The following is a 23,828-nucleotide window of genomic DNA, read 5'->3' as shown; positions in this document are numbered from 1 at the left end:
CCCGGCAGTGGCGGGCTGCACAGGCTCCCCGGAAAGGGGGCGTGGACAGTGACCTGCGCTCGCACACAGGCCTCTTGGCGGCGGCAGCAGCAGCCCCAGCGTCCCACGCCCGTCTCTGGGGTCCGCACTTTTAGCCGCGGCTCGCGCCTGTCTCTGGAGCTCCTTTAAGCAGCCCTCTTAATCCCCTCTCCTCGCGCACCAGGAAACAGAGAGGGAAGAAAAAGTCTCTTGCCTCTTCGGCAGGTCCAGACTTCTTCCCGGACTCCCTCCCGGCCAGCCGTGGTGCACTAACCCCTTCAGGCTGTGTTCACGCGCCAACCCCAGTCCTCCCCCTGTGCTGCGACTGAAACCCGAAACCCGAGCCTCAGCTCCCAGCCCCGCCCATCCCGGCGGCCGAGCAGACAAGCCTCTCGGGGTGGTGAGTGCCGGTCGGCACCGATCCTCTGTGTGGGAATCTCTCCGCTTTGCCCTCCGCTCCCCTGTTGCTGTGCTCTCCTCGGCGGCTTCGAAACTTTCCCTTCCGCCACCCGCAGTCTCCACCCGTGAAGGGGCTTCCTATTGTGTGGAAACCTTTCCTCCTTCACGGCTCCCTCCCACTGGTGCAGGTCCCGTCCCTATCCTTTTGTCTCTGTTTATTCTTTTTTCTTTTGCCCTACCCAGGTAAGTGGGCAGTTTCTTGCCTTTTGGGGGGTCTGAGGTCTTCTGCCAGCGTTCAGTAGGTGTTCTGTAGGAGTTTTTCCACGTGTAGATGAATTTCTGGTGTATCTGTGGGGAGGAAGGTGATCTCTGCGTCTTACTCTTCCGCCATCTTCCCCTCTCTCCCTTAAAATGTATTTTTATCAAGAAATTACAGGATGCTATATTGAATGCACTTTCTAGTCTGGGAAATGTAGTCTAGCTGTATATCCAGTAAGAGATAATATAGGTTTGATGAATAGCTGGCAGTTTTTATAATATAACTAGATGTGTGTGTATAAACATATATGATAATAAAATTTTTATTGTTTTAATTTTTAATATCAGAATTATAATAGATCATGGGTAAAAGATACAAACAATTCAATTAGCAGATATAAAACAAACTACTGTTTTAGACCCAGTAAAATTGGTTATCAGTTACATGATTAAAACTTAGTAATTCCAACAATGCAGTATCTTGCCTGATTTGCTTTTCACTGTCTATGGCTAAGAAGTATCACATTTCTCAGGTATGTTCAGAACCCTGAGCCTCAGTCCCATAAATCATCCTAGATAATGTTGGACAGGATAACTGCTGAAATGGGCACTGTTACTCCTGAAGGATGAGACCAGTCTATCCCTTGAAGAAAATCTATGACTTGTATATTACATGCAGAAGTATTCAATAGACGATTGGCACCTGAGAAATGTCCAGGCCTTTTAAACTAAGGGCTTTGTTCAATATGCATTGTGAAGGAAACTCAATCTTCCAGAGGTTCTCCAGCTCTGCTTGCTTTTCATTGACAGTAATGAAGTCCTTATATAGTCTGTGTGGCTTCTTTTTGGACCCAGAATGTACAGAGAGACACAATACTAATCTCTAAATGCATACAGTATTTCAACTGCATTATTATTATTATTAATCAGCTGTCTCATGCTCCAATTTATAGCTATCTATAAACATGCCTTATTTGTACTTTAGATTTTGAAGCCTTGTATATTAGAAATTCAACCCGATCTTTATATGGTTTATCATGTCTAGTCCAGAGCAGTTGTGTAATAAATGTTTGTTGAATGAAACATGAACAAATGCATGCAGCGTCCCCAAGATAGTTGGGATGGCAGATAATTGTTTTTATATACTAGACCTTCCAAATTAGGAGGTTAATTCTTAAAATGGCCAGTAGAGACAACTATTAGGTAAAAAATTCTTGATGTTCACCAAAATAATGCTCAGGAAATACCTTGTCCTGGTTTGGCGTTTGTTTTTTTTTTTCCTTCTGCAAGAACTTCTGTTTTTTCAAGCTCATCAAATGTCCCTGCACATTTAACACATTCAGCTATGTTTAGCAAATCTGCTTTTAGAGTATATTTTGAGTCAGCAGCTGCTACATACTGCACATGGAGCAATCAACAAGAGTATTCTCCTGAGAAAAATGTGTTTTCAGTTATTGAGGATTTGCATTTTCTACTAACTGAGCCTCCATAACTGTGGCAATTCAATAAATTACACATGGTGAAAAGAATTAGCTGCTTGTCAGTCATACTGCTAAATGTTTTCTTGCCTTTGGAAGAGTGCTAGAAACACTATAATTAGCAAGTTTTCAAAGCTGAAATGGGGATCTTATAATAATTAACACTGAGGTTAGTGAGAGTCAAATGCTTTAATCCATAAGCACTGAAGTGGTTTGAGTCCCAAAACATTACCAAACACATTTTTTCCCCAGAACTGATTAAAATACTTAAGACTACAAAGTATACAAAAGTTGGTCTGTTCCTTTTCTCTTTTTTTAAAAAAAATTAATTAGTTTATTTTTTTAAATTTATTTTATTTTTGGCTACGTTGGGTCTTTGTTACTGCTCACAGGCTCTTCTCTGATTGTGGTGAGTGGGGGCTACTCTTCGGTGCAGTGTGCAGGCTTCTCATTGTGGTGGCTTCTCTTGTTGCAGAGCACAGTCTCTAGGCACATGAGCTTCAGTAGTTGTGGCATGCAGGCTCAGTAGTTGTGCCTCGCAGGCTCTAGAGCACAGGCTCAGTAGTTGTGGTGCACGGGCTTAGTTGCTCCGCAGCCTATGGGATCTTTCTGGACCAGGGCTTGAACCCATGTCCCCTGCATTGGCAGGCAGATTCTTAACCACTGAGGCACCAGGGAAGCCCTGGTCCATTCTTATGTTTTGCATTCTTTTGTGTGGGAACGAGGGGTTGTCCAAAGGAATTGGTTAAGGTTAGTGTGACAGCATATCTTTCAGAACAATCAGATTTTAGAAATCAAATCTCACTGTAGCCATGTATTTAAGTACTACTTTTTCAAAGACTTTGTGTGCAGGGCTCAGGTTGAAGCAGGACAGAGGCCATTGCTTTTATCTAACTGAAGACAAGCTGCGGTGAATGCAGCATCCACTGCAGTCTGATTCTCAGGCAATTTTGCTGCTTACTCTCTCACCACCAATATACTCTCCTTCCCTCACCTCTTGGAGCACCTACTCCCTCCTTCTGACTTCCGGCCGGGACCATTGCAAGTAATGAGCCAAGATAGTCAGGAAAGGGCAATGGGGAATCAGGAAATTACGATACAAGCATTCTACTTCTTTTATTGAAAACATCTGATTTTAGTATTTCTTCTGTTCCCTTATGTGTTATAGATCTCATTATGGAGCTCTCTACATGATAGCCTTAATTAGTACAGCTTAAAGAGTTGGATTCCTGTGTGTGTTTAGAATCATCAGTATTAAGTGTCAGGAAACTTACCCCCAGTCTAAGCCGTGACTCCCACATATTGCTTTCCAGGTTCTTATCCAGACACCTTTCTTTCTTTTCTTGATGTCTTTAACTGAAATGTAGGTTTGTGACCAGTTAATGCTTTGTTTTTCTGAACACACGAAGCTGTGGCTATATATTGAATAACATCTAATTGGAAAACTGGGCTCCAATTTTTCAAAAGGACAATTTAGTTTATCTCCTATGAACAGGAAGTTTTTAAAACAATAGTATCAGAGTATTACATTCAAAAGAATCTTAAAATTTATGTAGTCCAACTTCTTCATTTTACCAGATAAGGAAAATGAGCACCAGGCAGAGATTAAGTGATTGATGGAAATCATACAGTTGGTTAGTGGCCAGGCTATGACTAAACCCAGTTCTTCTATCTTCTAGTTCACTGTTTTTATTAGTTTTGCTTTCCAGTAGACTACAATAAAATTTTTAAAAATAAGATTTGAACCACAATCTAATTTTAAGTAAGTGTTGCGGCAGGCCCAAAGCTGAGGACAGATTGAAGTATAAACTTTAAATGCACAGTGTACTTGAAAAAAAATTAACTTTATGTCCTCAAAGGAGATTACCCTGTCATGAAGTGAAAGTGCAGCTATCATTATGTGTACCTCAAGGCTGAGGCAGGATACTCTTTGTAGGAAACCATATACTGCCTGCTGTGTGTGTTTTGGGAGAAGAAATTTGAAGAAATCTTACATGGAAGGGGGCCAATAGCACTTATTCACCTAACATCTCGCCTCCTTTAGTGAATATGTGTATTCTAAGCATTTACCAAATGGTATATTTGTTGATGTTTTTGATGGCAGGGCTTTCTTCTTCTTTTTTAAAATCTTTTTTGCTCTTTTAAAGTTCAGATCTCCAGTATAGGCCATTTTCTTGATGTTTATTTGTTTGGGTTTCTGTTTTGCTCATTTACATCTTTCAAGTCTGCATGCCCCTTGTTTCCTTTAAGGTGACCCTGATCTCCTTGAGGAGCCTCTGGGAGCTCATCTTCTCCAACACGCAGGCAGCCTACGGAGTCCTTAACAGCTCCTATCGCCAGACAGATCTTTTCCCATCACCAGTAGGAATATCCTCTCAGATGTCTAATTGACACTTGATATTTAAGTTCAAAATTGAAATTTTGTTTGCATTGTTTCTCCATATAAGCACCCTTTTCTCAATTTCTATGTAATTATCAATGCAACTGCTATTCTTCTCTGTTTCCCTCCTTACAAACTTGGAGCTGGCTGCTCCCTTTTATTAATCCCCAATATCATTCTCTCTCCAGGTCTTATGAATAACTTATTTTTCCATGTCTTAGGGACTGACTCTTCCTTTTCTTTTTCTAGAGCACCTACAATAACTCAGACCCTCACCATCTCACTCATGACTTCTGTAACAGCCTCCTAATGAATTGCAGATTTCAATTTATTCCAACAAAACCTGTATGAGTTGATCAAAGTGATTGTGCCTAACTGTTGTAAATGAATTGAATTAATAATTATTGATAACCTACTGTGTGCCAGGAATACCTTACCTCAATTAATCTTAAACACTACCATATGAAGTAGGTGTGTTTTTTTGTTATTGTTAGCATCAGTATTAGCAAATTTGGATTGAAGACTTCTTACGTGCAAGACCCTGTGTAAGTACTTTAGTCTTATAATACCGTTATGAGTAGGTATTAATATCAGCTCCATTTTTCAGGTGAGATTGAAGCATACAGGAGTTAAATAACCTATCCAAGGCCATACAGCTTGCCAGTAAGAGAGCCAGGATTTGTTCCTAGGCAGTCTGACTACAGAGCCCAGGCTGGAAGCCATCACAGTCTTAGAACCTCAGTATGATAGATAAGGAGTCTGAGGCCGGAAGAATATTTCAGTCCATCACCTTTCCCCTCAAGTTTCTTATATTTGTCATCTTTCCTCCTACTCTCAGCAGATAATCTTAGCCCTTAAATGTTGGTATTTTTCAACACTCTATCCTTGGTCCTCTTCTCTGTTAATGCTAAACCATTGGCTCTTGACCTTTTTGTCAGGGACTCCTTTGAGGATTTGATAAAATTTTGGACTTTCTTTCCAGAAAAATGCACATAGACACACAAGTATTCAGCCGCAGGGGCTGTAGGACTCCCTTAAAGCTCACACATGGGTCCCAGGCTAGGAATTCATGCTCTCACACATTGAAACAAGTTCTAGAGAGATTAAAGATTTAAAGGTAAAATGTAAAACAAACAGAAAATTATAGTAAATATGGGAGAATTTGTTTCAGACATTCACAGACTGGGGAGGGCCTTTCTAAGTGTGCCACCAAATCAAAAAGCCACAAAGAAAAAGAATGACAGATTTGACTTTATACAAACTTTAAAATTCTCTAAAAGTTTTTTCTAGCAGTAAAATGCTATAACTGTATGAAACTCTATAACTGTGTTAATTAAGGAGAGCACTGTTTGCAAAGTAGAAAATCTCTGTGTAACATGAAATGTCCTCTTACCTCCCGTGACAATCACATTTCCTTTTATACTGTAACAAAAAGTGTTTGCTCCTCTTGGCATGGAAAACTCTCTGACAGGCCTGCAAAACACAAATTAGATATAAAACTTGTATATTTTTCCTTATAAAGCTAATTCCAACTTCTAAATAGATTGTGTTCAAGAGGCTCACTTCTAAGTTGTTATGAATCCATTTAGCCACAGAAAATATTATAAGCAAAGATTAAATTCTCACTGACCCACAGAATCTACTTACTCCATAATATGATATTAATGCAGCATTTGCATTGTTTCTGTTTAAAAAGAAATCCTTTCCTCCACCCTGGAGTTGCGGTTGTTCTGGTGTTAAGGATGGGCAGAGACATATCACGTCTTAAGCCAGAAAGTATATTGCTCAGCTAAATGAGTGTAGTACAGAATGGCAGGAATGTATTTGGACACTTCCCCCTCGCTCACTACCCACATCCGACTTGCTGTCAAGTCTTGTTGATTTTACCTCCTAAATAGACATGAAATCTGACCACTTCTTCCCATTTCTGCCACAATGTCTTGGTTCAACTCTCCATCCCCTCTCACCCGAACTACTGCAATAAACTGCTAATCTCTCAGCTTCTACTATTTCCCATTCTCTTTCCCCAATCCCACTCCAAATCCCGTTGTCAAGTTGCAGCCAAAGTGATCTTTCTAAAACATGAGTTGGATCTCATCACTTTTCTCCAGTGGATTCCTGATTCTCTAACAAACACCAGGTTCCTTCACCTGGCCCACCAGGCCCACGTGGTGCTGGGTGGTCCTTGTCACCTTTTCAGGCTCACTCCATGCCCTCCTCTTCCCCTGGATCCAGCCATGTGGTCTCTTTAGCCTCCTTTCTGGCCTCACTGAACTCTCTTTCTCCTCAAGAGCTTCTGCACAGGCCAAAGATTTTCTTCCCCAGGATCCTAGCCACACTAACAGACACCCTCCTGTAAGTGTCAGCTTAAATATCACTTTCTCAGAAAGGCCTTTCCTGGACTCCACCCTCCTGCCCCCACCAACTAAATAAAGTCTTTTGTGTTATTTTCTAGTCTAGTACCATGTTATTTTCCCTTAGGCATAAAGCACCTGACCTTAGTCTCCTCTTGCCTTGTATGTTTCCTTTTCTTTTTTCTTAAATAAAATGGTAACATATACTCTTCTGTTCCTTGGTTTTTTCACTTAATAATATATCTTGATGATCTTTCCAAATCAGTAGGTAAAAACTTTCTCATTCTTTTTTCTAATTGTCATAGAGTATTCCTTTGTAAGACTAAATCATCATTTAATTTCTGAGGGACATCAAGCTGTCTCAAATTTTTTGTGATTACAAATAATACTGCAACTAGCAGTCTTTCTTATAAAAGTGCCATTTCATATGTATGTATTTCTAAAAGACAAGTTCTTAGAAGTGGTATTGCAAGTCAAGGGGTACATGTATTTGTAATTTTAAATTATATTGCAGTTTCTTTTTGCCCACTAGACTACACTTCTTTAAATGTGGTTCTTTACAAAAACTGGGCCTCATAAAGCATAACTTCTATGTAGCTTATATTTTGGGGTTATCTTTGAGATAATAAATCTAAGGGGCAATACCCAGATGCATCTTGGATTGCAATTATCACCCTAAACTTCAGGTGAGAATAAATTTTCATTATAAGTGCCCAACGTGGATTTAGGTTATAAAAGAAATGGATATGAATTAAACACAAGCTGTAGATTTCTCAGAACACAATCACAAAGTCAACGAGAGAGCATGTAAATGAAGTCTGAATTGCAGTCTTTGGGAAGATGCAGATATAAGATTTGGCTGAAACAATTTTGTTTAATGTCAGAAAAATTATGAAGAAAAATTTGCTCAACTAAATTCAGGAATTTACATAAGAGGCTCTTTCTGGAAACCATGGATCATGTGTAGTTTTTCCAATTATGTTACTTTTTATTCTTCCTTAAACCTAAGGTAAAGAGTATTCTTTAGACCCCTACATCCAACTTCATCAACCTCTTAACTTAGAGGTTAACTTCATTAACCTCTTTACTTAGGTCAGAAATTCTCATGACCTTAGAGCAGTGGTTCCTAAACTTGGAATCAGAATCACTTTGGATGCTAAAATATAAATTCCTGATCCTATCCCTAACTTAGTAAATCGGAATCTCCAAGGGGCTCAGAAATTCATACTAAATTTTTTTCCAAAATGTCTTCTCACATATATGCCTATAACATTTACTTGTAAATTAGATACATATATTACACAATTAATATAGTATGTATATTATAAACAAGCAGCAATAAAAGTGAGATAAAAATTTAAAAGAAAGGGAATTTCTAGAATTTTCTACCCACTTTCTGATGGCTCATCTTGCATTCCCTCTGAGGTATATGCACCCTGCTTTTGAGTTGGTTCCTGATAGTTTCAAGAAAGAATATGAGAGCTCTTTCTGATTTTTTTTTAAACAGGAGCCCCAGTAGGAGGAGGTAGTGGGAAGGGCAGACTTCTGTAGGGACCTGCCATAAAACGGATGGAGCATGACAGGGCAAACTGGTGAAGTGGACTTAGAATGCACCCAGGGCTGAGGTCAGGAGGCCTAGATTTTGGTCACATTCTGTTGCTAGATATATGACATTAGAAGCATCACTTAATTTTGCTGAACTACAATTTCCCCACTTATGAGACCAAGGATTGGATATAGCTTAAATAGCTTCTATTATTTAAAATCTTTGATTTTATGCTTTCTGTGTGGATGTGGCTGGGTAGGAGTCCAACAGGTCACTGCATAGCCTATGTAGGTGATGGCCAGCACTATGCAGCACACAACCTGCATAACCGTTACCAGTGTCCCCTGGGTTGGGGCAGGGGAAAGTACATGAACAGAGACTCCAATGACTCATTGTGCTTTCTAATCAGTAGTGTAGCTCCCCCGTGTGGGGGAAGAAGTGAAATTAGAGCAGCTAGAGGGTTATGGGGGAAATAGATCTGAATTTATGGATTCATTGAAGGTTGTTGACTATAGAATTTCCATATTGGAAATGTTCAGGATAGTATGTTTGAAAATTGTTCCTGCCTTACCTAAGATTATTAAAGCATTAGATTTCTGTATTAAAGAATGTCTGCAGTTGGCAAAGGAGTGGGGGAGAGGGCATAGTGAGCTAAAATTATACTTTGAAAGGGAAAGTAATCATGAGAGAGAAATTCCCCAATGACAACAAGGCCTGTGAAAGAATTTTGGGGGACACTCAGTAGGGCCTCAACAAAATTTACTGAGTACAAACTGAATGTCCAGCACTGGTCTAGAGGAAACATCAGTGAACTGTGATAGCAGAGGTGAGAGTGTTCATTAGTTAAGGTGTGTACAGGAGCCACGCAGGTAAACTATATGAGCGAAGCGGGCTGGCTAGGAAACTACAGGGAGTGCACAGAGAGTGCATGTCCTGTGGAAAGTGGGAGCCAAGGCCCAGAGTCAGTTGACAAAACCAAATAAATGACCGTAAATGCTACCAAACAAAACACCATTTGCAGGTTGCATTTAGCTCGTGAGACTACCAGTTTGCAACCTCTGAATGAGACAGCTCCTATATTTTAAAAAACATGCACGATGATAAAATAGCAATAGTTTAGACAAAATTTCCAATTTTAATAAGTGAGAATGATCATTTAGAGGAGAAAAAAATAGCTTTTTTTGTTTTAAAGTTCAAAAGTAACACAAAGTATCAGTAGTTAAGTCCTAAGTGGGAAGTTTACTAAATAAACAGAGGAATAGATTATACTACTTCTATGTAAAAAGATGCCTCTAAGGTATTTTAAAAGCTCTTTTCTTCCAAAAATTTTATATCTAGTTTATAGTAGTAATTTTTCTGACTAGCTAATGCAAAGGTAAACTATAGTCCTACTTTATTCAAATGACTACTTATTCACAGTTCATGAAAAGCAGCCCTAATTCAGTAACATAAATCTAAAGTCAGATTTTAGAATTTTGAAAATGTTTAAACGTTCCAGATAAGAAGTAGTTTCTACTTACCTCTGGTGACTTATTTACACTTTTGCCAATGACATGCTTTTCTGGTTGACTGAATGAACTGAACTCGATTAGGTATAAACTGGGAATGGCATTATTTTCCTCTACCCTTGTCTCCAAACACAGCCTCTTAGTACATCATCTTGCCCCAGCAGCAAGTCTTCTTGGACCAGTTTCCATTAGGAAGGGAAATTCCTGCTAAATCACTGACTGTGGCCCACAGGAAATTCACACAGGCTAGTCATGCAGGACAGTGTCAACCTGAATGCATCCCCACCCTATTGCCTTGGGTCCCTCCTGCCAGGTAGGAATGTGTGCATTAGGCACAGCAGGTGCAGAGCTGAGGGCCCACAGTAATTTGGGGGGCACACAGAAATGTTCTAATTGTTCTTAAAATCAAAGGAAAAAATTTAAGTTTAGGGTAAAGAGAAGTGTTTTAATTTTTTCTCATATCAGAAAAACTAAACTTTTTAGAGCCTAAAACATTAAAAAAGTTGAAGTCTTTAAAATTATATCAAAAATAACGTGCAGGGCTTCCCTGGTGGCGCAGTGGTTGAGAGTCTGCCTGCCAATGCAGGAGACACGGATTCGTGCCCCTGTCCGGGAAGATCTCACATGCCGCGGAGCGGCTGGGCCCGTGAGCCATGGCTGCTGAGCCTGCGTGTCCGGAGCCTGTGCTCCCCAACGGGAGAGGCCGCGGCAGTGAGAGGCCCGCCTACCGCCAAAAAAAAAAAAAAAGAAAGAAAGAAAAAAAATAACGTGCAATATTGATAGCGTTATGGTGGGAGGGACACATGAAGGCAAAAGTGCTCAGGGCCGCATGTCATAATATGGTCCAGCCTGCAGCCTTCAGAATTCCCCATGGGGAAGCAAGTAGTGGTCATAATGTGCATATGGCACCTGTCAAACTTGCCTAAGGTGAGCCTGTGTCCTTTGGGGCCTCAGCAAGTAGCCCCTGGGGAGCCAGATATATTTCCCCACTTATTTGGCTCTCCTGGAGCAGGTTGTCCTGGAGCAGGCTCCCCTGGAGCTCTCCTCCTGTGGTCTGAGGTGGGGGAAACTCTCTCCCACCTCCACTCTCACCCTGGGGATGGCTGACCAAATGCCTCAGCATTCCCCATAGTTCCACAGCTAGGTAACTGCATCCTTCTTTTCAACTATTTTAGAATTGCTTGTTGTTTCTTCATTGCTGTGGGTGACTGATAAGATAAGAGTCATGGGACTGGTCTGACTACCTTCTAATAATTCTGTGAGGATGGTTTAGTATATCTTTCTTTAAATGGAACTTTGGCTGAAATTCTAAGATAGCAGGAAAAGAAACATTTAATGCCCTGTTAGTTGATTATGGATCTATCAAACATTTTTACATCAATGTCTCAGCATGTAAAATGGGGATCATACATACTTCCCATTAATTTTTTTTTGTTTTTTTAAAATACCTGCCTATTAGATCAAATTAATCTATTTTCCTGGTCCAAATAATTAAATGGACCAGAAATGGATGAACTGTGTCTTTCAGTAAAGCCAGTTGCAACTAAGAAAATCCATATAATTGATGTCAACTGGGAAAAAACTTAAAAGATGAGCTGCTTTTCAGATATTTTATATACATATTCAACTCCATAGTTTTTAACAGATTGCTTTCTTATTCTGTAACTAGGTGTAATTTACTCTAACTGGTACATACCAGAGTGTTCCCTAAGAAAGTTATGATAATATTAACTAGTATTTCCACAGCATTTTACATCTGAAGAATGAGGAGAGTTTTCACTCAACATCTTACAGTGCAGTGAGATATCTGGTTTGGTGTTTGGACTTGAGCTCAGGTCCTCCACACCATGGTCCCTCCTCAGGGATAGGGTGGTAGACCAGGGGTTGGGGGTGGACCACCCTCTTGTCTAGGATGCCTCAGGGGGACCCACCTCTAAACACTGACCACAGCAAGATAACACTAGACTCATAATCTTATGTACAATGTTGGCCCATATTGTCCATTCCATAACAAAATAAAATGTAGATACCATGGGCCTTTGAACACAGAAGGCTCCCAATAAATATGTTTGAATACCCTTCAGGGATAAATACCACTGGCTGACAATACTGTACCAGTTTTCAGAGTCACACAGAATAGAAATATATTGATTCTGGGAAGTTCCCTCTGAATTTTTCCCTGAGATAATAGTACGTTTGAAGGAGAAACATTTTCTAATAATTTCTTCAAAATGAAACAAACAAACAAACAAACACTATACTATCAAAAGACCTTGCCTGAATCATAGCATACTTCACCTCAGTTTCCCTGCTAATGTTACACAAATTCGTGAGCTCTGATATGGAGAGGGAAGCAGGGTATCACATGGAATGTTACATAATTAGGGTTATTCACTGAATGTAATACGATGCTCAGACAGGAAAGCATTCCCGGGGGTTCATGTAATTGCTAAAGGTGAAGGGCCATTGAGCAAGCTTGTATCCTCTCTTATCTTCCCTTGGGGTGGGGGTAGATGGGAGGAACGCAGGGGACAAAGAAGAAGTCATTTTTATTTCCTCCTTGATGATGTAAGGCGGGAAATTTGCGTGCCTCAGGTAAAGGTATTTTTTAAAAATAGTGGTCCTCACTCTGGGTTACTGCCTGTGATTAATCCATATTGTACACATTCCCAAAGAACAAGACAAGGTGCAATAGAAAACTTTAGATGAGGGTATGGTAAACTTTTTCTTTAAGGATCCGGATAATAAATATTTTACACTTTCCTATTTACTCTCTGCCACTGTAGCACAAAAACAGCTGTAAATAATGCGTAAACAAGTGAGCATGGTTGTGTTCCCATATAACTTCATGAGCAATGAAATTTGAATTTCATATAATTTTCATGGGTCATGAAATATTCTTCTTCTTTTGATTTTTTCAACCATTAAAAAATGTAAAACCTATTCTTAGTTTGCAGATGCTACAAAAACAGATGGCCCACTGAACATGGCACATGCCATTTTCTGACCCCTACTATAGAAGTGGGAACACAAAGCACAAACCAGTACAGGTCTACGGTAACTCCACCTGATCTCAGTATTAAAATTCATTTTCTGATGTATTTCAGTATTTTTATTAAGGGAACAAAAAGAGGAACTTTTACATTTATTGAGCACTAACTATATATACCATGCATTAAGCTAGGCACTTTACCTGAGTAACTTAGGTTAATTTTTACATACCTTATAACACTACAAGGTAGGTATATTCATTCCCATTTAAAGATGGAAAAACTGAGACTAAGTAGAGCTAATGGTAACATGTTCAATGGTCACAAAGCCTTGAGTGCCAGACAGAAACCAGTTCTGACTGGCTCCATAGCAACCCTACTGAGAACCACTACATACTTTCTAATATTACAATTTGCTTCCAAGCTGGGTAACTAATAAAGAGTAATGCTAAGTAGTTAATTGCTCATCTCTTGGAATTGCCAAGCTATTAAAGGGTTAACGGTTCAACTAATGTCTTGCAATAGGCCAACATTCTTTACATGGCAATATTAATAGCATATGTTCATTTTCCTGCTGGTACATTTGTGAAATTACCATACAAAATTATGACCAGAATGGTAATCATTTCTTAAATGGAAAATTTTTTTTGAGAGGAGTTTTTTCCTGCCTTTCTGGGAGCTGTACTGGCTTCCATTTTAGCAGCTGGCCAATTTTGAATTAGTATAAATGCAGTTTCATCTGTCTCAGCTTAAGACTTATCATAGGAAATTGCAGAGATAGGAATATGATGAATCTAGGGATGGAGTGGACTTGACTCTCTTTCTACTGAAATGACTCCTCAATGGCACTGACAGTTCTGGAAAACATGATTACACTGTATCACTTGAGAAATCTCTTTAGCTTCTAGATTTAGGAGAGTGACCCAAGGAAGTAGTTGAAAAGTCAGCCAGAATTTGACAGAATAGATCAATGATCATTATTTGCTGAGTTTGTGTATTTTTGTCTCACAGTTTCCTGACCTTCTTGGCCCAAATTCCAGGAGATATGGTGAATACTAGGAGGCTCTGAATTGAGCTTAAAGACAAACTCCTGCCTATTGCAAAATAGATGCTCTTCAGACCTAAGACCAGAAACTACTGGCACGTATGAAAAAGAAAACCTTCTAGATAATTTAAGTGTTTACAGCTACAAAGTACCAAATCTACAGAACCCTGTAGAGAGGAGGAATTTAAATTCCCTACAATAACATTATATAAATAAAAAATACATACTAACATTCATTTTGAAGAAAACATATAAATAAAAAGATTTATTAACCCCAAAGAATGGTTGCATCTGTGTGTGTGTGTGTGTGTGTGTGTGTGTGTCTGTTTTTGCACATAAGTAAAAATGGAATGGGATACAAGGATAAAAAGAAAAATGGAGCTGGAGGAATCAGGCTCCCTGACTTCAGACTATACTACAAAGTACAGTAATCAAGACAGTATGATACTGGCACAAAAACAGAAATATAGATCAATGAAATAGAATAGAAAGCCCAGAGATAAACCCATGTACATATGGTCACCTTATCTTTGATAAAGGAGGCAAGAACATACAATGGAGAAAAGACAGCCTCTTCAATAAGTAGTGCTGGGAAAACTGGACAGCTACATGTAAAAGAATGAAATTAGAACACTCCCTAACACCATACACAAAAATAAACTCAAAATGGATTAAACACCTAAATGTAAGACCAGACACTGTAAAACTCTTAGAGGAAAACATAGGCAGAGCACTCTATGACATAAATCACAGCAAGATCCTTTTTGACCCACCTCCTAGAGAAATGGAAATAAAAACAAAAAGAAACAAATGGGACCTAATGAGACTTCAAAGCTTTTGCACAGCAAAGGAAACTGACACCAAGACGGAAAGATATCCCACAGAATGGGAGAAAATATTTGCAAGTGAAGCAACTGATGAAGGATTAATCTCCAAAATTTACAAGCAGCACATGCAGCTCAATATCAAAAAAAACCAAACAACCCAATCCAAAAATGGGCAGAAAACCTAAATAGACATTTCTCCACAGAAGATATACAGATTGCCAACAAACACATGAATGAATGCTCAACATCATTAATGCAAATCGAAACTACAATGAGGTATCACCTCACACCAGTCAGAATGGCCATAATAAAAAATCTACAAACAATAAATGCTGGAGAGGGTGTAGAGAAAAGGGAACCCTCTTGCACTGTTGGTGGGAGTGTAAATTGATACAGCCACTATGGAGAACAATATGGAGATTCCTTAAAAAACTAAAAATAGAACTACCATACGACCCAGAAATCCCACTAGTGGGCATATACCCTGAGAAAACCGTAATTCAAAAAGAGTCATGTACCACAATGTTCATTGCAGCTCTATTTACAATAGCCAGGACATGGAAGCAATCTAAGTGTCCATAAACAGATGGATGGATAAAGAAGATGTGGCACGTATGTACAATGGAATATTACTCAGCCATAAAAAGAAACGAAATTGAGTTATTTGTAGTGAGGTAGATGGACCTAGAGTCTGTCATACAGAATGAAGTAAGTCAGAAAAAGAAAAACAAATACCGTATGCTAACACATATATATGGAATCGAAAAAAAAAATAAAAGAAGGTCATGAAGAACCTAGGGGCAGGATGGGAATAAAGACGTTGACCTACTAGAGAATGGACTTGAGGACACAGGGAGGGGGAAGGGTAAGCTGGGACAAAGTGAGAGATTGGCATAGACATATATACACTACCAAATGTAAAACCAATAGCTAGTGGGAAGCAGCTGCATAGCACAGGGAGATAGCTCAGTGCCTTGTGATCACCTAGAGGGGTGGGATAGGGAGGGTGGGAGGGAGGGAGACACAAGAGGGAAGAGATATGGGGATATATGTATATGTATAGCTGATTCACCTTGTTATAAAGCAGAAACTAACACACCATTGTAAAGCAATTATACTCCAATAAAGATGTTAATAAATAAATAAATAAATAAATAAATAAATAAATAAATAAATAAAAAGGAATAAGAGTGTGAGAGTGTGACTAACTCAATTCTGCTCTTGAACCTATGTCACTGGAAAAAAAAAGGGGGGGAATTAGATCTTCCTAGAATCATGTCAGTTGAAGGGCATGTTTTTGCCCTTCTTGTTTTGCCCACTTGATTGACAGATCCTAATACTTGGAAAAGGGAATAATGGCCCATACAAATTGTTCCCAAAGGAAAACTTGTGCCTTTCCTTTCGTGCAGTGTTAGAGTATTTATTATTATCATAGATTTTGGCAGCATGCAGAAATCATTGTTCTTTAAAAATCCAGTCTCCACAAAAGACCTTAAATGTCTATAAGCAAATAATAATAATTTCAGTTGTTAAGGGGTTTTAGTTTTCAAAGCACCTTCACCCTTTTCAACTTTTTTGAGTAGCACAAAAATCCCATGAGCTAAGAAAGTTAGTATTATTCCCATTTATAAGTGAGGTTATTGAGGTTCAAATAAGTTCAAATGCCCAAGACTCTTGGACAATGAATAAGTGGCAGGCGTGATCTAGAACTCCCTTGCAAATGTATTCCTTTATTTATATTCTCTCATAGTGAAAAGCACAGCCACGTATATAGTTCCCCCAAACTGAGCCTGGCGTCTGCTGCTCTAATGCTTTTCTTCTAGATCTTTGGATGATTTGTTCTTCACCTCACTCAGATCTCTGATCACAGGCTGTCTCCTCAGAGCAGTCTCTCGTGACCATCCTGTCAAGATTACTGCCTCCCATCACTCTTTATCCCATAATGCTCCTTCATCTCCATCACCTACTCACCTAAGTCTGTATTATTCATTTGATTATTTGCTCTCCCACTGGAATATGACTCCAGGAGAGGAGAGAGTTAGTCTTTTTTGTATACCATTATATCACTTCTTGGAACAGTTTTTGATCTATAATAGGCATACATTAAATATTGTTGAGAATGAAAAAGTGAACATTAGATTCCTCTCTTTCCTTTATTTCTCTCATCCAGTAGGTCACCAATTCTTCTAAATTATACGAGAATCTGTTCTCTTTCCATCCTTACTTTCACTGGTTCAGTTCAAACCCTTATCATTTCTTTTCTAAACTATTGCCATATCTTCCCAACTGGTCTCCCTCTTTTCAATTTGCCTTTCCCCAATCCATTCTCCACTTTGCTGCTAGGGTAATCTGTCAAAAACACGAATTTTATCACTTTTCTGTCTAAAGTATTCAATGGCTTCCTGTAGCCATCAGGTTAAAATTCCAAATTTATCATGGTATGCAGGTCTCTTCATGTTTGGCTTATCCAAGTCTCATCTTTCCCAACTCTTCCTCTCTGTTCCAATCATACTGAACCACTTACAGTTTCTAGAATTCACCATCTTCTTCTTCACTTCTGTGCCTTTATAAATGTCATTTCTTTAATGTGACTACTTATCAACTCTACTCTCCTGCAACTCTTTTACCTGGCTAACTCTTACCAGTTATTCAAAACTCAGTATTTATGACACTCTTTTTCAGGAAGCCTACCCCAATTTTTATCCACACCCCAATCCTACCTTAAGATGCTCTGAGAACTCTCTTCTGCTCCCATACAACACTCTTAAATCGATATCATGACACTTATCACCCTCTCTGGGAATCAATTTCCTTTCTCCCTCATTAGACATGAGAGCAAAGACCTAATCTTATGCATCTTTAAATTTCCAACACCTAATACAGTGCCTTAAACAGAGTAACTAACCAATAATTATTTTCTGAAAATAAAAGTGAATATTCAGCCTCCTGCTCTAGAGCTTCTTCTGGAGTCATCTATGTAGTTTTGTTCAAATTATAGGACTATCAAAAAGAAAATGTTGAATATACAAAAACTCAACAAGCTTAGTGTCTTGGAAAGACACATCCTTAAACATAATTAAAATGTAATAAGTACAAAGACTGAAGCATGAAAAGGGTACCTAACCCAGTTGGGGAAGAGGTTTCTGGGAGAGGTTAGGAAATTTTCCTAGAGTTGGTATCACTTGATCCTTAAAGGATTTATGGAGTCAGTTATACCTCAAAAAACTGGAAAAAATTTTAAAAATAAAAAACTTCTCTCTTTTCAAAAAAAGAAAAAAAATCCCACAGGATTATGGAGGTTGAGGTAGAAGAACTAAGAGGAAGAGTGGAGAGAGTATTTCAGGCACTGAACATGTACAAAGTCCCAACATGCAGTATCCAGGGATCAGCAAGAAGTTCAGAGTAACAGGATAACAGGAACCTAAGTACAAGGTAGTAAAGAGCAGTGAAGTGGATGAAGTGGAGAGGTTAACAGGAACCAGATAATGGGAGTGCTGTGACAGGTGATGGAGAAGTGTGAAGGACATTGAGATGTTGGATATCATCCTTACAAGAATAGTTTGGAAGAGTATTGGGACGAGAGGGTAGTTGGACAGAAGAGCCTAGGACAATAGAGATACAGAATATAAAATAGATTCAACAAGAATTTTTAAGGCAATATAGACAAACTGGTGACTGATGATTTTTAGGGGTTGAGGGAAAAAAGAGTCATGTGGGGTTGCTAAATTTCTGCCTAGATGATTTGATGCATCATGGTGCCACCAAGAAAAATTTTAAATTCTATAAAAGGCATAGATTAAAATGTGGGGGGAGTGAAGTGAAATTTAAGGGGCTATGAGATATCCAGGTGGACATAGTGAGTAGGTATATGTAAGTCCAATATTCAAGATAGCTTGGGTTTCATTAGTATACAGGTATTAATATGTTGGAGAAGAGGAACATAACCCAAGAATTCAGTAGAAAGTGACAATTAAGGTTGGCTAAGGACAAAACTCTGGAGAATACCACCGCAAAAAGAGCAGACACAAAAAGAGGAATCACAAGGGAAAAGGTCAAACAGTAAGATACCGGGAGAAAACTCCGGCTTCCCAAAAGCCAAGAGAATAGAGTTTTAGGATGGGTGAGATCAGTAATGTTGAGTGCTCCAAGTTTAATTTCCTTTGGTCTGACAATGTAGACATCATTGGCCAATTTGAGAGTCTCTTCCGTAGAGTAGGAGCCGGGAGGCTATATGAGAGAGGATTTTAGAGGGAATGAGTATTGACAAGATAGTGGGGATAGTGAATGCAGAGTACCCTTTCCAGAAGAGGTGTAGTATGATAGATCAAAGGGCACTAAAGGTCAAGAAAAGTGTTACTCAGATCACAAGAGACTTGAGCATTTTAGGTTGAAAATGGGAGAGTGGGAGAAACTGAGGTAGCAAGATCCTGGAGAAGAAGTTAAGTGTAAGGTCAACAATGGAAGGTGTGTTACCAACCTCTGAAACAAAAAGAAAAGACTTAAGGCTGGGTGTGGATATAGAAAATTCTGAAAAGATCTAGGGTGTTGGGGAATTACTCCTGAGGCCACAGGTTTTTTTGTTGTTGTTTGGGTCTTTTTTGATCATATGGAAGGACAGGACATCGGTGGAGGGTGAAAGGAGTTGAAGTTTGGAATAGTCACTGAGAGGAATGAGAGGGGGTTAATCAAAGGTATGTAAAAGGATTGGGAGACTGGGCTAAGGGCTCTGCTGAGCAAAAGGGTTGGGATTTTGCTGATTGATACATTGGACAGATAGGAGTATAAATCAGAAGAATGCTGGTGAGATACAAACTCAGATGATTAACTTGGGATCCAGGCAGGTAGGAAGGGAAGAAAGTCAAGGAAAGGGCTGATAAAATTCAATCTACTGGCTTTCCTGGTGGCGCAGTGGTTGAGAGTTCGCCTGCCGATGCAAGGGACACGGGTTTGTGCCCCGGTCCGGGAAGATCCCACATGCCGCGGAGCGGCCAGGACCGTGAGCCATGGCCGCTGAGCCCGCGTGTCCGGAGCCTGTGCTCCGCAACGGGAGAGGCCACAACAGTGAGAGGCCCGCATACTGCAAAAAAAAAAAAAAAATTCAATCTACTGAGAGGTAAATGTATCAGAGACCTCAGCAACATCACTGAGTCAGTATAGTGCGAGTTGGAGTGTTCAAAATCTGATATGGTAAGACGTGAAGGTCTGAGAGAAGGATGTTGGAACTTAGCGCCTGTCAAAATTGTGCAGATCAATTTTTGATTTCTATTTTGTAATATTAGAGTGACAATAGGCAACTAAACTTACCGATATAAAGACAGTCTTTAAGAAGGAAAAAAAAAAAGCCACTTCATTCATCTAAAAGCCAACTAGGCACGTTTATTGTGTTTGCTTTAAACTTTCTTGTGTAATGAAATCACTGGCAAGTTACTTTACATAGTCCCCTATATAAGACTTCTTGTTCTTATCTCTATGGGCTTGCTGGAGGACGATTATTTATCACTTCCCTTTCTGAACTCCTATTATGCCTATAATCCTAAACCAGTCAACTGGCCTTTAACTTGCTCTTCTTTGTAATGCAAATTATCCTAAGTAGTAGTGCGCTGATAAATGTTTAACATTCATTGAGCTGGGGGCAGGAAAGTAGAGATGGGAGTGTGCCGTTGGTTTACAACATTTGCTGTTTTCCATGGTATAAATATTTCTCTCATGGCTGATTTCAAACCAGCAAAGGGACATCTCTTAACGTGGAGTTAGGAAAAGATACACAGTTGCACACCATTATAGAGTACTGTGTTCTTCAGGACGTAAAACCCTCAAGAACATAGGTAATAGTAAAATGTAGTAAAATAAATAAGAAGTAATGAGTTTTGAGTATTTATTGCCTTTGTTTTCAATATAATTTATTTGTGAGCTTATTTTAATCATGGCAGAGTTTAACAATAGGTAGGCCAAATTCCTGACATGAGCTGGCTTCACCGTACTGCTGATTTTATGTCTATATTTCTTGTCTTCCCACTTAGATTTTAAGCATTTTAAGGCAGGGGTCACGACTTAAACATATTTGTATTGTCCACAGTTCTTAACACATTCTGACTTAGTAAATATTTGTTGAATAATTGATACAGTTCTGGATTAAAGGCTGAACTACGTTACCTTATACAGCTTTCTGGTTGCCATATAAACTGTTAGAATTACCCTGGTAAGTGTACTGGTAATATTTGTTCTGTGGAAATCATGGTTGTAGGTTCGTATATCTTGCAAATAAAAATCCTTTCTCTGGATGTTGAAGTAGAATATATTTTTTCTATATCACCATGAGGACATATTCTATTTGTATATGTTTTCACAATGTTTCTTTATGATTATGAATGTATCATGAATTGCCAACATAGTATAAAATCAAATTGGAAATAAGGTGGCATCTAGTTCTTAATTAAATGTTTCAGAAATGTATTCCTTTAAAATGCCAGAGTATAATCACTAGCCAGTTACTTATGTCACAAAAACATAGAAATGATATTTGTGGTGTCAAATCTGGTGTCAAGAAATGAAATTGTTTTGAAGTTACTGAAGAAAATTTTAAAATCATCTCTCACTGTAATATGTTTTACACCAAGATAAACATTTTCACCTTTTTCTAGGTAAGGGGAAATATGTGTTTTTACTGAAGACTACAACTTCTAGGAAAACTTAAGGTAGTAAGTCATCTGACTGACTGTGATATTCTCATCTTTCATTAAATTCCTAATTCTGTTATTCCATTGCTTAAATTAAAAGCCTTGGAATTTAAAGAAATTCTAGCTCTGTATGTGCAAAGGCTATCTTTTGTTTCCCATTTTTTTGTGAGTTTCACTAAAACTTCAAGAGGACCTAGGAGGTATCTATCACTTGTATTTTGTTAGGGGGTCATATTTATCTCTCCACCATTTTTCCCAGGACTTTTTAAAGTTGTACCCTAAATGCAAAGAGAAAAAGAAAGCAAGACTCCGTATCATTTCAACTCACTGATTCTTTAAACAGAAAAACTGAAATTCAGAAGAAAATTATTACAATTGAGAAAGTAAGTTTTAAGAATGGAATTGAATCACTAGGTAAGGGTTTTGCAGTTTTAAGTTTTTACCCATAGTGTTTTGTTGTATTTTATCTCATTTTTTCAGTTTTCACATATAATCATAAGATGTTGAAACTGTATAACATGATTTGATATATATACACATTGTGAAAGGATTCCCCTGAGTTAATCACCACATTCATCATCTCACATGTTTACTTTTTTTTTTTTTTTTTTGGTGTGAACATTTACATTCTACTTTCTTAGCAAATTTCAATTATACAATACAGTGTTAACTATAGTCACCACATTTTACCTTAGATCCTCAGACATTTTATAGGTTTTATAAAAACCTATATGAAAGTTTACCAAACTTTTATGAACCCTTCCCTATGGAAAGGGAACCCTTTCCCTGGTGACGACTGTTCTACACTTTGTTTCTATGAGTTCTACTTTTTTTTTGGATTTCACATATAAGTGATACCATGCAGTATTCGTCTTTCTCTGCCTGGTTTATTTCACTTAGCATAATGCCCTCCAGTTTCATCCTGAAAACAAAGTTTAAAGAAGACCTTTCGCTTCTTGTTGCAGCAAGTCAGATTTTAATTTGTGGCTCAGTGCATTTTTTTAATAGACAATTTTTTTAAAGCAGTTTTAGGTTCACAGAAAAGTTGAGTGGAAATTACAGAGATTTTCCATATGCTCCTGCCCTCCCACACATGCATAGCTTCCCCCATTATCTACATCTCTCACCAGAGTGGTACATTTGTTAGAACTGATGAACCTACACATTGACACATAATAATCACACAAAGTCCACAGTTTACATTAGGGTTCACTCTTGGTGCTGTACATTCTGTGGGTTTGGACAAATGTATAATGACATGTGTCCACCATTATAGTATCATATGGAGTATTTTCAAGGCCCTGAAAATCCTCTGCGCCCTGCCTATTCAACCCTCCCTCCCCCTGCATCCCAGTAATCACTGATTTTTAATTGCCTATCCACAGTTTTGCCTTTTCCAGAATGTCATATAGTTAGAATCATGCAGTATGTAACCTTTTCAGATTGGCTTTTTTTACTTTGTAGTATGCATTTAAGGTTCCTCCATGTCTTTTCATGGATAGCTTATTTCTTTTTAGTGCTTTTAGTGCTTTTTGGTGCTGGATCATATGGCAAGAGTATGTTTAGTTTTGTAAGAAACTGCCAAACTGTCTTCCAAGGTGGCTGTACCCATTTTGCATTCCCACCAGCACTGAATGAGAGTTCCTATTGTTCTACATTCTTGCCAGCATTTGAAGTTGTCAGTGTTTTGGATTTTGGACATTCTAGTAGGTGTGTAATGATATCTCATTGTGATTTTAGTTTCCACTTCTCTAATGATGTAGAATGTGAAACATCTTTTCATATACTTATTGCCATCTGTATACCTTCTTTGGTGATGTGTCTGCTCAGATCTTTTGCCCATTTTTTAATCAGGTTGTTTGTTTTAGTGTTGAGTTTTAAGAGTTCTTTGTATATTTCAGATGACTGCCCTTTATCAGATATGTGTTTTGCAAATATTTTCTCCTAGTCTATGGCCTGTCTTCTTGTTCTCTTGACAGTGTCTTTTTCAGAGCAGAGTTTTTAATTTGAATGAAGTCCAGTTTATCAGTGATTTCGCTCATGGAGTGGTATCTTAAAAGTCATTGCCAAACCCAATGTCATCTAGATTTTCTTCCAGGAGTTTTACAGCTTTGTATTTTATCTTTGGGTCTATGATCCATTTTGAGTTGTTTTCCTGTAACTGGTATAATGTCTGTGTCTAGATTGAGAGTTTTTATCAGGAATGGGTGCTGGATTTTGTCAAGTGCTTTTTCTGCATCTGTTGATGTGATCATGTGATTTCCTTCTTCTTTAGCCTTCCCTAACCCAGAGACCTCCCTTGTGACAACTTGGGGTCCTTGCTCCCATCACCATCCCCAGGCATCCAC

At 38.7% G+C, this 23,828-nt stretch overlaps 1 protein-coding gene across 1 annotated transcript in view; it reads right to left on the bottom strand.

Annotated features, from left to right (window-relative positions):
• WDR64 (WD repeat domain 64) overlaps positions 1 to 23,828 on the bottom strand; it is a gene marked incomplete at both ends in the record, with an annotated part of 83,013 nt that overhangs the window by 17,865 nt on the left and 41,320 nt on the right. The window contains 3 exon segments of the mRNA XM_081257762.1: positions 1,923 to 2,073; positions 4,368 to 4,483; positions 5,927 to 6,006. Of these exon segments, the coding sequence (XP_081113888.1) occupies positions 1,923 to 2,073; positions 4,368 to 4,483; positions 5,927 to 6,006 (347 nt within the window).

The sequence above is a fragment of the Mesoplodon bidens genome, assembly GCF_964165515.1.
Source record: "Mesoplodon bidens genome assembly, chromosome: 2".
In the NCBI taxonomy this organism is placed as follows: Eukaryota; Metazoa; Chordata; class Mammalia; order Artiodactyla; family Ziphiidae; genus Mesoplodon; species Mesoplodon bidens.
Note: the sequence above shows the minus strand (reverse complement) of the source record. Positions and strands in the feature narration are given on the sequence as shown.